A 14,661-nucleotide genomic window follows, 5' to 3' on the forward strand; every position below is an offset into this window, starting at 1 on the left:
CTGGCCTGAGCCTCCAGAGGAGCGGGGCTGCCTCTGCGCTTCCATGGAGCAGCGGGAAAGGCGAAACTCCGGAGCGCTGAGTCCCTGCGCTGCTGCGGCGGACTGCTGAAGGGGCCGAGCCCACGCGGACCTCCGAAGGAGACAGCCCCCGCCCCAGCCCGCAGGCCGGCTGCCCGGGGTCGGCGGGGGGCGTCGGAGGGCAGCGGAGGCGCTCTCAGCGAGCGGCGCCGCGGGAGAGGCCGGCGCGGGAGGCGGCCGCAGCAATGCCGGGCCCGCTGGGGCTGCTCTGCTTCCTCGCCCTGGGGCTGCTAGGCTCGGCCGGGCCCAGCGGCGCGGCGCCGCCTCTCTGTGCGGCGCCCTGCAGCTGCGACGGCGACCGTCGTGTGGACTGCTCCGGGAAGGGGCTGACGGCTGTACCCGAGGGGCTCAGTGCCTTCACCCAAGCGCTGTGAGTGCAGGCGGTGGGGCTCGGGGGCGGGGGGCTGGCGAGGGTGCTGCGGGGCGGGGCCGGTGGTCGATCCCACCCCACCCCCATTCTCCAGTGTGGCGGGTACGCTGATCACCTGTGTGTGGGGTGCTTGGAAAGCCGCGCCGCGTGCTTTCCAAACTTTACCAGTCCGGGTCCGAGCCACCATAGGCTCTTTCCCAGAGTTTTCGGACACAATCATCCCCTACCCCCCACACCAAATCTCAAGTGTATCTAGGGTCAAGAAAGAGGGAGGATTCTGGAAATGCTTGCCCCTGGCACCCTTTTTACGTGACCTCCCCTTCTCATTCGGGCCCCTGCTCGCTTGGCGAACTTTCGCTATTGGCGGGGGTGAGGGCGCTGAGAACTTGGCCATAGTCTACAGAGCAAGGCTTGTTCTGTGGGGCAGCCACCTGGAGCCCCCCTGGGTTCCAGCATGCAAGGAGAAGAAACACCTGTACCTCAGTCGGGGCGAGCTGTCGTCCAGTTTGACTCCAGTGTTAGTGAGTTCTGGCGCCTCGGCCCAGATTTGCTCAGAACTCATGCACACATGCCAGGGTTCTGGACCACGCAGGGAGCCGCAGAAAACAAGAGAGACGCAGGAGAAATTACAGGCTTGTCTTGGTGAAAATGCTCTTCCGACCCAACAAAGCCTTTAAAGAAGGAGTGCTGAGCGGAGGTACAGATGTTAGAAGGGAAACAAAGTTCCAGTGTATATGCTAAGCCCCGTCCACAGGTACAAGACGTGAGAGTCCCTCAAATAGTTCTAACTTCCCAAACCTGCCTCCTCAAATTGAGCCCTGAGAGCGTTAAACACTCCTTTCAGAAAAGGAGGAATCTGAAATAGGTGTTGGAGGTGGTGTTGGCAAATGCCACTGATAGAGAATGAATAGGGTAATTGAGTGCTGGGTTTGTTGCTTGCTCTTGTTCTTCTTTCTTGTGTTGTGTGGCCGGTTGAATGATTAAATCAGGAGTAGTGAAAGAACTGTTTGAGAGAGGAAGGGGTTGAGAGGCCCTTGGATGAAGGGAATTTCCTTTTACCTTATAGCTACTGAAAGGGTCCTCTTAGAAATAGACAGTTTTAAAGGAATAGCAGACCCTGTTAAGAAATCCCTTTCAGGCAGGCCAGAGCATTGCTTCATTTCCAGGTGGGTGGTGACATGCTGTTCTGCTTGTCCTCTCAGAATGGGCTTTAGTGAGCACTGAGGGCCTATGCCTTGAAACCTGTTTCATTCTTCTACCTCACTGTCCTCTGTCCTGTAGTCTTTGCCCCCCAACCCCCAGGTTTTAGCTGTTGGTTATTTGAAATCATTTCTTTGCAGCATGGGGAAGTTTTAACTTTTCATCAAAAAAGTAAACTTTGCAGCATGGAACATTTTGCTCACAAAGGTGCTTTGGCAAAGTTTGAGCAGGAAAAGAAGATATGGCTAGAAGAAATGAGCTTTTTTTTTTTTCTCTCTCTCTTATTTTTAAATTCCCAAATTCTTTAGAAACTCCTAGAGAATCGAGGCAGAGAGGTGCCTTCCCAGAACTTCTTTCAAGTGTCTCCATGTATGGAAAAGCATGACTTACTATTTAGACCAGTTGTGAAGATCTCGTTTTGCAGATTTCTTGAATTTTAAGGAGCAAACTTGCCCTCTAAGAAAAAGTACCTGTTTTACATTAGTATCTAAAGTCAGTCAGAAATGTCACATTTTTATGAGAGCATGTTTCTCTCTAGAGAGCATCAGGCATCTACAACTCACTGGAGGCAGTGAAATGCTGTGTCTTCAACTTTGAGTCTTAGGAAAGTTACTGTTCATGGCTTGGGAAACAGAAAATAACTGGCCCCCAGTCCAGATCAGAGTGCCTAAACGAGCATCATGACAGCACTTTTTGAGCTGAGGTGGTGAGCAAATGTGTTGTACTTTCTTCCTTGATTTGTGATCTATAGGTACATTCTGATACCTCCTTATTTCCCCCTAGGACTCCTCATTTCACCCTCAGAAAGTTTATAGTATTTACTGTACCCCTATCTAAAGGAGGTTTCAAAGGCAATATGTTTACATTTTACTCAGGAGTAACCCAATTAATGCTTAGAATCCTTGGATGAGGAGGGACAGGTGCTACAGGTCTGCTCTGCACACTGTGCTCAAACTCACAAGATACCTTGGGATTATCTGGGGTGACTTTCCAACTACTTCCAGTCTGCTGTCCCATTGCAGCTTTGATGAGCCACAGGGACACAACACACATCAAGGAATTAGATCCATGGTCCCTAAGTGTTTGTTCAGCTAGTCTTAATTTCTGGAGCACATTATACATAAAATCACAAACACAAAAATAGCAGTTAAAAGGATGAGACTATAATTATTAATCAAAGTGCTTTCTTTATTTATTTTTCTCATTCCTCAATGGCTCCTCCAAGTGATAGTATTTTTACCTTATGTGGGGAGGGAAGTATTCATCCCACTTTAGAGACCTGAGGACTGACAGATCAGGGATTTTATTTTACTCAAATCTTGAGTCCACAAACAATACACAGGAGGCTCTTAACATGCAGGAGTGAATAAATAAGGACATAAGGTCACACTGAGAAGCAGAATTGGAACTTGGAATTCAGATCCCATTCCCACAGGGTATTGTCGAATTCAGCATTCTCAGCATTTACCCTTTTGCCCAGATTTGAGAAGGCCCCAGAGAGAGGATACCTGCTTCTCCTCTAGGCTCGTTTGAACTTGTTCAGTCAGACTGTCTGTTTCCTGCTGAAAGCTGCCGTACCAGAGTCTGGGGATGGAGTCAGATGTAATGCGCAGTACTGTTGATGGGATTCCTGCGTTCACGCCATTTGCTGCACCTGTAGTGATTATTTATGTTTTCAATCCTGTGTCACAATTCACCCTGAGGTCTGTTAGAGGAAGTGATCTTACTAATATTAAAATTCCGACATTTATTTTATCAAAAGGATTCAAGGTTATTCCTATGTTAGGTGGTATCAGCTACATTCCAAGATAGGGGGAGAAGAGAGGAAGTCACAATGATGGTGAGGAGGCAATTGTGTACATGTGTCCTCTGGTTTATGTGTCACTGCTATAAAGTTTGAGACCTGTAGACCCAGAGCACAAATTTTCATATCCTAGATTATGCCTGGCACATAATTTTAAGATTATAAAGGCTGTTTCTGTGGCTTTGTAAGAGAGTGGTAGATCTGAGCCTGTGATCATAGCCCTTACCTCACCACTGAGTAATTGTGTGGCCTTGGGCAAGTCATTCCACTTTTTTGTGTATGTGTGTGGAGAGTGACAATTTCCTTATCTTAACAATAAAGCAATTGAATTCCCTAGATTATCTCTAAGGCTGCTTCTTGCTTCTAGAAGATTCTAACATTTTGTAATTCTTATACAATTTAAGGAAGGCGAGGTGATGATAATGTTATGCTCCTCTCAGGAAAAGATTCCATGAGCAACAGAATATTCTTCTACTTGCAGTCTCACAAGCCTGTTTTTTAACATGCACTTAGAGGAGTTCTTTGTGTTTACAAGTGTGTGTTAGGAAATTTGCCATGGAGACTTGTTGCAGAACGCATGGTAGCTAAGGCACTTTGCTAGGGTAGAAAAACCTTGCTTGTTTCCTGTGGGTACGGCTTAACACTTGCAAAATAAAATCACTCTGTTTCAGTAATTTGGATACTGTACAAAAAATTACTCAATGTCCTTACTTCCATGTAATTAGTCATAATCGCTCAAACCTTCACAGTGTGTGTATCCTGTACATAAGCAGGCTACTGAGATTTTGTATAGAATTGATGGTTACCTGAAGGGCTTTGAAGTGTTTTTCTCAAAGAATCTTGTTGCTTTTCCTTCTTCCTTTGGGTGTGTCATCCCAGATTCTTCTCGAAGGTGTATTTTTCTCAGTACACACAGAACACCTTTCTTCTTTCACTGATATCATTTTAAAGTATTTTCTTAAACATTTTCCAATATCTGCTCTGTGTTTGCTGGAAGGTCGGATCAGTAATCAGTGGCTTAATGCACCTTATTGAGGGAAGAGTTTTGATATTCTTTTATTTATGAATTATTATCTGTAATTTCAGTATTTAGCCTAGTGTGTCTTTTTAGAAATGTGTTGTTTTTATATACAAGTGAACTTTGTTCAAAACAAGGACAATATATGAGCATTTTTCAATATAGGTCTTTTATCTTAAAAACTAATGAACCACTGGTTCTCTTTAAATGCTACAGAGGAAGGAGCATTCTGCTGGGAATATGGGAGCTGGGTCCAGGTCTGTCAATAATTCACTGGAGTGACCTTGAGGGAATGGTGTACCTAACTCTTCAGGGGCTTTTGTTTCCTCATCTGTTTAAAAAAAAAAAAAATAACACCTATAACAAGAACTTTCTATTTAGTTTGTTTTTTTATTTAACTAAATGTATGTATGTGTTTTGTAGTGCTGGGATGGAACCTGAGGCTTCCCACATGCCAGGCAAGCACTCTACCTCTGAGCTATACTTACAACCCAGAGTTTTTATTTTCATGTACTTCTGAGTCTTCTCTGTTGTGTTTAGTGAAACATATGTGTATAAATCATGGCAACTCTCGCTCTTCTAGGAGACTCTGAGTTATCCAGTTCAACTGGAATATTTCCATTGAATGGGAAGCTCAGTGTCTCACAAAGTAACATGTTAGATGTGACTGAAGTAGTACTTAGGATTTGAATCAGTAATTCTCTTATTCTCTGCTCCTTACAGTTTGAAGTAACCAATAATATTTTATGATTTCCATTTGAAGTAAATGCTTATGCCAGTTATCCTATTGCATGTTTAATGTCCAGGTACTTGGCTCTTCACATGAGAATTGTAAGGCAACATTTGACAACTTAATCTCTCAAGAAAGATCAAAGATTTGTATTAGTAGGTGGATCCAGGCAAGTTTAGGCATTTTCTTGGCCTCTGTCTCTGTCAATCTGTCTGTCTCTTAGATTTTTACTTTAGTCATCTTTATAATAGTGGAAAGTACTGACAGCCTGCAAGTTTAGATTTTGGTTTCTGCTCTCCTTGATTGAACCTATTCTATTACTATTTTTCTTTTCAATAAATGATAGATCTTGAATTAGATGGTGGCCAATGCCCCTTCGTTTTGAATTTCTGTGACTTTGTGTAAAATATTAAATAAAGTTGTAAGAATGATTTAGTGGTTCAGTCAAATCTTTCTGTCTTCTACTTTTTGTCTACATAATATCCATAAAATCACAATATTTGGTGGTATACCTGGGTTAAAAGTTAAACCCTGCTAAATGTGCCTTTAAGTTTGAAAAATGTAACAAATCCACCTTAGGTTGTTCTTGATAAGAGGACTTTTCTCTTTCCATTTTTAAAACTAGATCTCAAGGTTTCAGGTTTAGAAATATTCTATTCAGTTTGCTCTTTAACTGTCCCATGTGACCCATTTTTGGCAATGCTGAACCTTGTTTTCCTATATATATATATAGATAACTTTTCCCTTTTATCCCCCCCCAACTCTGTTCAAAGTGTGTGTTTTTTTTAAAGTTTGACTGAAGATGATAAAATGCTCTAATTTTAAAACCCGTCAGTGAGGGGAAGAAATCTAGGGCACTTAGCAAATCAGTATTCTTGCACAATGGCTAATTTGTCTGCCTTCTTGACACTTCTTTTGTCCCTTTAAGCACCTGATGGTCACACTGTATGCCAGGTGTCAGTACTATTGTCTGAAACTGGTCTCATAAATTGTTAGAAATTAGTCTTAGCATGAAACAGATCATGATTTTATAGTTCATGTAGACTCAATAACTTCTCAACTTTCTAACATCCTTAGCAAGTTGGTGGTCAAATACCCCTTTTAAGTAGCATGATGTACTCTTGTAGTATTATACTCCATATTGACTCATGGGTAAATATTTACTGTTAAACTCTGTATATGGTTGGACTATTTTTAACAAGATTCTTGAAAGTGTCCTGAAGTACTGTATATTATGTCCAGGTAATTAAAACTCCAAATGTTTGGGTTCATTATTTTTAATCTATAAAACGTGTTTTTGTACCATGACTTATTTTTTAATTGTCAAAAAAGTGCTCTAGCCAGGTGCTCCCCCACCACAAGATTTGGAATTGTGCATCTCTCATTTTAGATGCAAGTGGTTGAGGTTTGGGAAATGCCCTCTGATGATGGTCTAGGCCCAAGAAATGAACATTAAAAAAATTTTTTTTAAATACATTTCTTAACTTTTTGTACTTGAAAGCTCTTATGAATAAAACCTTGAACCACACCCTTGTGACAGCGTGTTGTCCCATACGATATAAGAATATCTTTTGTAAGGAAATGTTAACCATAGATATTTGGGAAGCAGCTGAGTGTATGGTTAGATCCTGGGCTAGTCTATCTGCTGGTGAGAAAACATGTGAAGGAACCATATTTAATATATTATAAGACATTTAGTGACCTCTATCCTTCATATTTAATTTTTAGTTAAGTATTGTAAATCAAGATAAGTAAGACTGTGAAAACCCTCAGCTAATTGTTTTATTTTTATACTAGAAGACTGTAGCTACTTTTTAAATTTTTTGATACAGAGTTTTAAAAATAAAGTTGACCATTGACAGAATGAAAGTCTCATTGCACCCTGATGACACAATAGGTTTGATATTATATTTGAATCAAAACGTAGAACCCAGTATCCAGAAAAATCATTCCCTTGTATTTTTAAAGTTCTATTTGGGGAAATTTTCCTTTCTCAGAAGAGTGACATAAATTTGGCAGGGAGATGACTCCTTTACCTTGGAGCTATTCTAGGCTTGGCTAAGGAATGTGCCTAGGATTGCTTCAGGTCTCTCTTCTCCACTCCCCTTAGGCTTTGAGGTTCCCTGGTGTTGCTTTTGGTGTAAACCGCAGAGTAATTTAGTACAAGTGGTGACATCGAAACTCACATAAGAGCATGGTTAGTGCTGTTTTCATGTGAAGGGAGATCAATTTTATCATTATCACTTACTCCAGGTTTCTGGTATTGAAGGTGCCAAGAGGTAGGTGAGCATCCAAGTTGGTAGTCTCTTCTAAAACGCCAGGATTTGGGCTATGACCTTGATTGACTTATGCACCCCGCCCCCCATTTCTGTATGGAATATGCTTCCTGCATGGAAACCCTTAAGGAAAACCATATGTATAATACATGCTGGTAGACCAGATATTTCAGGAGAGGGGTGACCCATGGTTGCCACTCTGTTCTAGATTGTTACGCTTCCTGTGTGTGCACACTGGCTGAGAGAGCTGCTTTCTTGCAAGAGAAATGAGAGAGCACTGTCTCTGGAATAACTTAACACCTTAGCAACTCTTCCCTGAAGTTTATTAGCCTCTCTGTTCTGTAGTTGGTGGGAGAAAACAAATAGTATCAACTATGGACCTTCAAGTTTCTTAAAGACTGTCCATGTGCTTTTCAGTCTTCTGTTTTAGGTACTAAATTAATATTTGTATTTTTTAAATGTCATAATGGCCCTTTAGGCTTCTTCAAGCCCTCCTAATTAGATCTGAGTTTAGAAGGCAATTTAAAATGAATATAATCTCTTTCAAATATTTTAATATCATCTTTTAAAAATTACCCATTTGGGCTTTACTAACTGGTGTTTACTTACCAGTTTAACATAATCCCAGTTTTCATCCTTTCTGTGCTATTTCTGTTAGTTCATCTCATTTGACTAGTTTTCTCTAATCTTAATATTTTACTGCAAAGAAAAATTTTCTTATTGGCCTTCGGTTCTCCAAGGTCCTTTTGAGTCCGTAGGCCTGTCATTCAGCATTTTGTGTTACTATTGGCTGTGCAGTCTTCCTTTATAGGAATATTTTTATTAACTAACTTTCAAAATGATTTTTTATTTTTTAATGTTTTGAGAGTTTGGCACAAGGAATCAAGATGCCTGAGTTTAGGAAGCGTCTTTGAGATTGGGTAAGACAGCCACTTTGGATATTAGTTTTCCCATCTGCAAAAAGGAGTTTAATTAGACCATATCTCACCTAGGAACTCTCTTCATTATGGCTTCTTTTACTGACACACGGTGAGGACTCTATTTGTTGTTATTTCTTTTGGGAGTCACTAAGCAGCTTTATATGTGTATTACTTGTGATATGACGTTCTGGACACTTCTTCTTTGATTCTGTGAATGTATATCAGGTTCCAGACCTGTTCTGGAATTTACAGGTGAGCTACTGTGAAAAAGACCAGTCAGCTGGCAGATCCATAAATCCATGCAGAAATATATAAAGATCCTGATGGAGAAATAGGAGTGTTTATGAAGATACCTTCTTGCAGGTAGTGTTCCTTGCCTTTCTAACAAGAAAGCCTGATGGCAGGAAAGTATGGTTCCCCTGGCAGAGAGAGCCCAGGAGAGATTAGACTGTTTTACCTTTGTCTCTGTGTCTTGGTACTGCTTTCCTCAGATGACTGATCAAGTAGCAAGGAACTAACCTGAGAGGGGGACAGGTTTCTCTTCAGAGCAAATGACATGTGACTTACCTCATTATAGCTGGACTTTGCAACACTGAGGATTTTCATTAAGCAATGCAAACTCTTCTTAAACTAGTGAGAACCTCCTTCTCAGGTCTCTTTCCATTGATAGACCTAGCATGGATAGAATGTTCTCAGGATTGACAATTTAGCTGTTGTTTCTTCACATCACTGTGTTCTAGAAATATTCAGATTATGAGAGAACTTTTCTTATAAGTACTATGACAGTGATAGATTACTAATTATTATACATATACATACATATATATATATATTACGTTTGAGTCTAATGTTCACATTTTGTGGATAAAGAAAAACTTATTCTCTTGAAAGTAATATTAGTACTAAAATCCTTTCTTGAAAATCTGTTATAGTTCTGAAAAGTTACATGGCATTCTTATTTATTTTTTGGTGCTGGGGATCGAACCCAGTGCCTTGTATAACTAAACTATGGTTTCAGCCCCTCATATTCTTCTTAAGCAAAATTAAATTTTTTTCAGAAACTTTAAAAACTTTTAAAAACTTTTCTAGGTTTGATTCAGACCTACTTTTAAAAGTCTTAGAAAGTCAGAACAACAGTGGAGCAGTGGCAGTAGTGCTGGAAACCTATTTAGACTGACTGAGTGGTTCAAATACAGTTGTGCATTTTCTATCCAGGGTGTCTTTCTTTAAAAAAAAAAAAAGTTTGAGATGTTTTTCCCATTACCATCTTGACATCTGCCTGGTTACACATGAATAGCTTGACCCAGTCCCTCAGCAGGGAGACTACTGTGGCCTTGCTTTCAATAGCCCTGTCACTGACAAAGAAAACATATGGAATATTTCATTCCTATCCCTTGCAAACAGAGTCTGGGGCTGCAAGGGCAGGCAGCAGAAGGTTTCATACTTCATGGTAGGTTGGCAAATTTGTGCACTAACCACAGGCTCTGCTGCTAGGAATCAAACTGTGTTTTCCAAAGCCTGGGTACTTTCTGTGGAAAGGAAATCCTGTGTTTTGGATAAGCCGGTTTCTAATATCAGTTTAAATTAAGTCTGTGTGGTCTGCTTACTTGGAGGGGGGCGTTTCTTAGTCATGTACTTCACCAAAGGGGATTTGCATGTGTCTGTGTACATGTGTGAGTTTGTGCACTCATTTAGATGTGCATGTGTGTACAGGGCATTTGGGTGCTGTTCTTCTAGATTTGATATGTGATATGTATTGGGAATGCAGATTCTGGATTCCTGGTACGACATGCCTGGAGGCTGTCTGCCTTTATGTTTGTCTTTTTTGTCAGTCCCCAGAAAGCAATCAATTGATCATTCTCTTGGTAGCCAAAGCCTGCTGCTTAGACAGGTTCTTGTTGCATAGTACAGCCTTCTGCTAGCATTAAGGCTTTGCTTTGTACAATATGAATCTATAGTGTGGAGGCTTGTTGGCATATGACAGGAGGTGACCGAGAAAGTGGGAAAGAGATATAAGTTAATACCCATCTTTCTCAGGTTTTATTCTGTGTTAAAAGAATTTGTCCTTTGCACCACCTAGCTGGGGTAGCCTTTAGTAAGAAGAAAAAAATCTTAGGATATTCAAAGAGGAAATATGGCATCAATTTCTCAGGATCCTTTCCAAACTTAAAGTAACCCCAGCCTGACTGATGGTTTCATTGTTTCCCAGATATACAGACTGACTTTGACAGGGATTGATGTATCTAAAGGAACTGTTCTTTAGTCCTAAATATGACCAAATATCTATCTATTTAAACTGTTGTATTCATCTTATCTAAAAGGTATATCTGATGGTTCTTAGTATCATTACTGAACATAAGCCATTTAATAATATGCTTATAGAAATTATTGCCTTCCACATTTTCTCCTGTAAGTGTAAAACCCTTTTGTAACTCTTGATGATAACCTTTTTCTTTAAATTTGCCGACTCTAAGAAGATTTAATTTCAAAGAAGTTTCTGTTTTAGGATTCTTCACAAATGAATCTTGCTAAGGTTACCCTTGTTTTTAGTGCCTCCATCTTTTTAATCCTAAAATAAATGGTTTCATCCTGGAATGTTCATCTTCCTTACTTTAAACTGACTTTCATAGCTGTATGTTCATAGGGAAAATGCCTCAAACCTCTCTATGTTAAAACTGATCTTTTTTAGTGTACAGTTCTCCGAGTTTTGAAATGTATACAGTCATGTGACCACCACCACTGTCAAGATTTAGAATATTTTAATCACTGCCCCAAATTTCTTTGTGCCCTTTGGTAGTTAAACCCCTACCCACCTTGGGCTGCCCACAACTCTTAAACTGTTTCCACCCTGAGTCTCTTGATACAGTTTTGCTTTTACCAGAAAGTCTTATAAATTGAATGAAGTTGAATGCAGTCTTTTGTATCTGCTTCTACTCATTACACTGCACTTGAGATTCCACCGTGTTGTTGGCCTATGTCAATATAGTATATTCATTTCATTGCCAAGGAGTGTTTCATTGCATGGGTATACTGCAACTTGTCCAATCCCCAGTTGAGGAACTTTTGCCTCGTTTCCATTTTGGGACAGTTGCCAGTAAAGCCACTATAGAGGTTACCTAGAGGTTCTTGTGCAAGTAGAGGTTTTTATTTCACTTGCATAAATGCCTGTATCCTGGGTCATATGGTAACTAAATGTTGGTCTTGATTTTAATGTCTCGGAACTGTAATGCAATTTGTTATCACCAGTTACTCATAACTTCTATATATGGTTAGCATAAAAGTAGTATTAACAAAATCTGTTAAAAGATGATTTTGTTTAAAAGTCTGTATTTTTAAAAGAGTAGAATTCTTAGATTTCATTTTGGTTCCCAGCAGTTACTATTATACTCGTAAAGACTCCTGTAGAAATGGTCCCAGTGTGAAACATTTTGGTTATGGTGAAAACACTTTAAATTGTTAGTGTATTGCGTTTGGAAAAATCTGATTTAAAAACATGGAAATTTGATGAAGAATTGCTGGATCTGGTGTATTAGGCATGTATTAGGCTAGCTATATAGTTTCCAAAAATGACTACTCTAGATCTGTGACATGTTCCCATTAATAGTTGAGCAAACTACGATTTGAAAGGATTAAGGAACTTCCTCAAACATCCCACAGTTAGTGGATGCTAGTTTGTCATGGAAGCTCAGGTGTTCTGTCTTTAAGGTTGTCTATTCCTATAGTTTGCTCAAATATTCAGTAGTTTACTAGAAACGGAAGAGGTGAGATAAAGGATGAGATGCTGTAGGAAAAGAAAAAAATCAGAACTGAAAAAAAAAAAAACCGTACCCATAGGTATACACACATCTACATATGCACATTCTGTGAGAGACTGACTTGGTTTAGTAGTAACTAATGTCCAAAAGCCTGTGCAATGTGTAAAATGAAGTTATCTTTGATTTATAGTATTTATAGTGTTGTTTTTTTTAGAAAAGTATCTCTCAGTCTCCCTGCCTTTTTAAAAAAAATTTTTTTTGCCTGTGAGTCCTGCTTTTTGTTCCTCTTCATTTAAAAGCGTTCACATCATTAAATACTGTTTTTCTGTGTCAGGGAGGTATCAGTCATATGCTTTTTGGCTTGCTTTTTCTTCCTTTCGTGGAATTCACTGGTGATATTTGATGAGCAGGCCTATTAGTGGACTCACTTTTCTGTTTCTTTAGGAGAAAATTTCTAAATGTGCAGATTAAAAAGGCAAGTGTGCAGTATGATGGTTTCCATATAGCTGCCCCTTCACTCACTGGAATTTCCTGCCTCTCCTGTTGAAGATGTTTTTATAGGGAAGTCAGCATAAAAGTGAATCACCCATGAGCCTTTTTTTCCCCCCGAGGCATTTCATTTAGTCAACTTGGTATTAATTTAGTTGGTACTCTTCAGTTGACTTGAACATTGTGTTTGTTGATAGTGTGAGCTGATGTTTATTAAGCCGTTAATATTTTACAGACTTCATGAGTTCCTATTTGGATCTGTGTGCTTTTTCCTTTAGCAGTGGGGCTATTCATGATTGAATCTGTGGCATGGTTTCAATGTGCCGGTGACAGCCAGCCCCATCCCGGACGGTCGTTTGCTAGGTGATTCTAAAGGTTGTCTTGTCCTGGAAGCGTTTTGCTTTCCCGTTTGGTTTTTGTTGCCATCTTAGTCATGACAAGCTTTATGGTCTGTCTTGCTGTTTTAGACAAATCATCCCCATCATCCTGTTATTAACTTAGTTGCTAATAATGCTATTCAGTGCCACACACCAAGCGACGTGCTTTACATGTGGTCTCTATTTAATCCTCCCAGCAACCCTCTGAAGCACATGCTGTTATTATTCCCATTTCAGAGATAGAGAAACCACGGGGAATAAGGTCTAATTACCAAAGGTAAGGAGTAGGGTTTTGCAGATGGGTGTTCTGTCTTTGTGTTCTTCTACTAGGGTTATTGGTTGAGTGAGTGGTACAACAAGTATCCTTTATTGCTTTTTCTAGATTAGGCATTAATCCATCTTACATATATTAGATATAGGAACTGCTTATTTTATGATGAGGAATTTGTTCTGGAGAAGTTAAGTCTGTTTTGTCCTCTGCTTAAAACTGTTCTCAGCTCCTTGGGGGTGTAGATTTGGAAGGGATCTTAAAGATCACCTCATGCAGTAGACCTAAAACTCTGTGTGTTATGGACCATCAATTAAAGAGCTAATGGAGTCTTCCATGGAGGATACAAAAAGTTCGCGCTCCCCAAGGGCCTATATTACACTTATTTGTAGACATTTGCTAGACCTTTCAATTACAAAAATTTTAACAACAAATTTTTGTTGGTATTTTTCAGACCTTGCCTCCCTTCTCAGTGAACTTCTATTAAGGATTGATAGAATATAATTGATCAGGCTCTGGTTTTCCATTTAATAGGGGAGAGATCCTGTTGTGATTCTAGGTATAACACTCTAGAAATGCAAAACTGTAGTGACGGAGAACAGAATAGTGGTGGCTAGGATTAGAGATGGGAAGATGGTGTGACTATAAAGGGGTACCAAGAGACAATTTCTTTTGGTGAAGGAGCAGTTTCTTATGGTTATAGTGGTGCTCTGTGAAGCCGTCCATGAGATTTAAAAAAAAAAAAAAAAAATTAGTGTACATAAAAAGTGGTAAAATCTGGTTGGGGTCTTTAGTTTAGTAAATATATTGTACCAAAATGAATCTTCGTTCAGCTAGTATATTATGATTATGTAAGATGTTGCCATGAGGCAAAGCTGGGTGAAGGGTGGGCAGGAACTCACCGTGCTATTTTTGCAATGTCTAGTGAGTCCTAAATTATTTCGGGCAACAAAAATAATAGCAAACTTACCAGATCAGCTTAGAGTCCTGAGTTCAAGTCCTAGTCTTGACCTTACCCCTAAAATAAAGAAGACCCTTTGAGGTACCACAGTTTCAACCTCTGTAACCTGTGATTGCAGAATCAAAGTCTCAGTCTAGACCTTTTAACTCCAGAGCCTCAGAGTGTTATTTTGCTTCCTCAGAATGTGTAATCAATTTTAATGTGTTATTGAGCAGTTGTTAGAAGATCATACGAGTGGCCTCTATCCTTCTCCCCAGCTTCCTATCCACACACTCCCACAACTAGCCTAGTGTGTATGCACGCATGTGTGTGTGAATTCTGTGTTCTGAAGTACAGGGAGTACAATATCAAAAGTATACCTTAGGTGTATAATCTTAAATGGTTCGAGTCATATTTTTGAATGGAGTACACAATG

The 14,661-nt window shown here is 39.9% G+C and overlaps 1 protein-coding gene across 1 annotated transcript in view; it reads left to right on the forward strand.

Annotated features, from left to right (window-relative positions):
• Positions 1-263: 263 nt before the first annotated feature.
• LGR4 (leucine rich repeat containing G protein-coupled receptor 4) overlaps positions 264-14,661 on the forward strand; it is a gene marked incomplete at its 5' end in the record, with an annotated part of 91,513 nt that continues 77,115 nt past the window's right edge. Inside the window, one exon of the mRNA XM_079101894.1 lies at positions 264-448. Within this exon, the coding sequence (XP_078958020.1) occupies positions 264-448 (185 nt within the window). The remainder of the gene's footprint in view (positions 449-14,661) is intronic.

This window comes from Sciurus vulgaris (genome assembly GCF_902686455.1).
Source record: "Sciurus vulgaris genome assembly, chromosome: 11".
Taxonomy (NCBI): domain Eukaryota; kingdom Metazoa; phylum Chordata; class Mammalia; order Rodentia; family Sciuridae; genus Sciurus; species Sciurus vulgaris.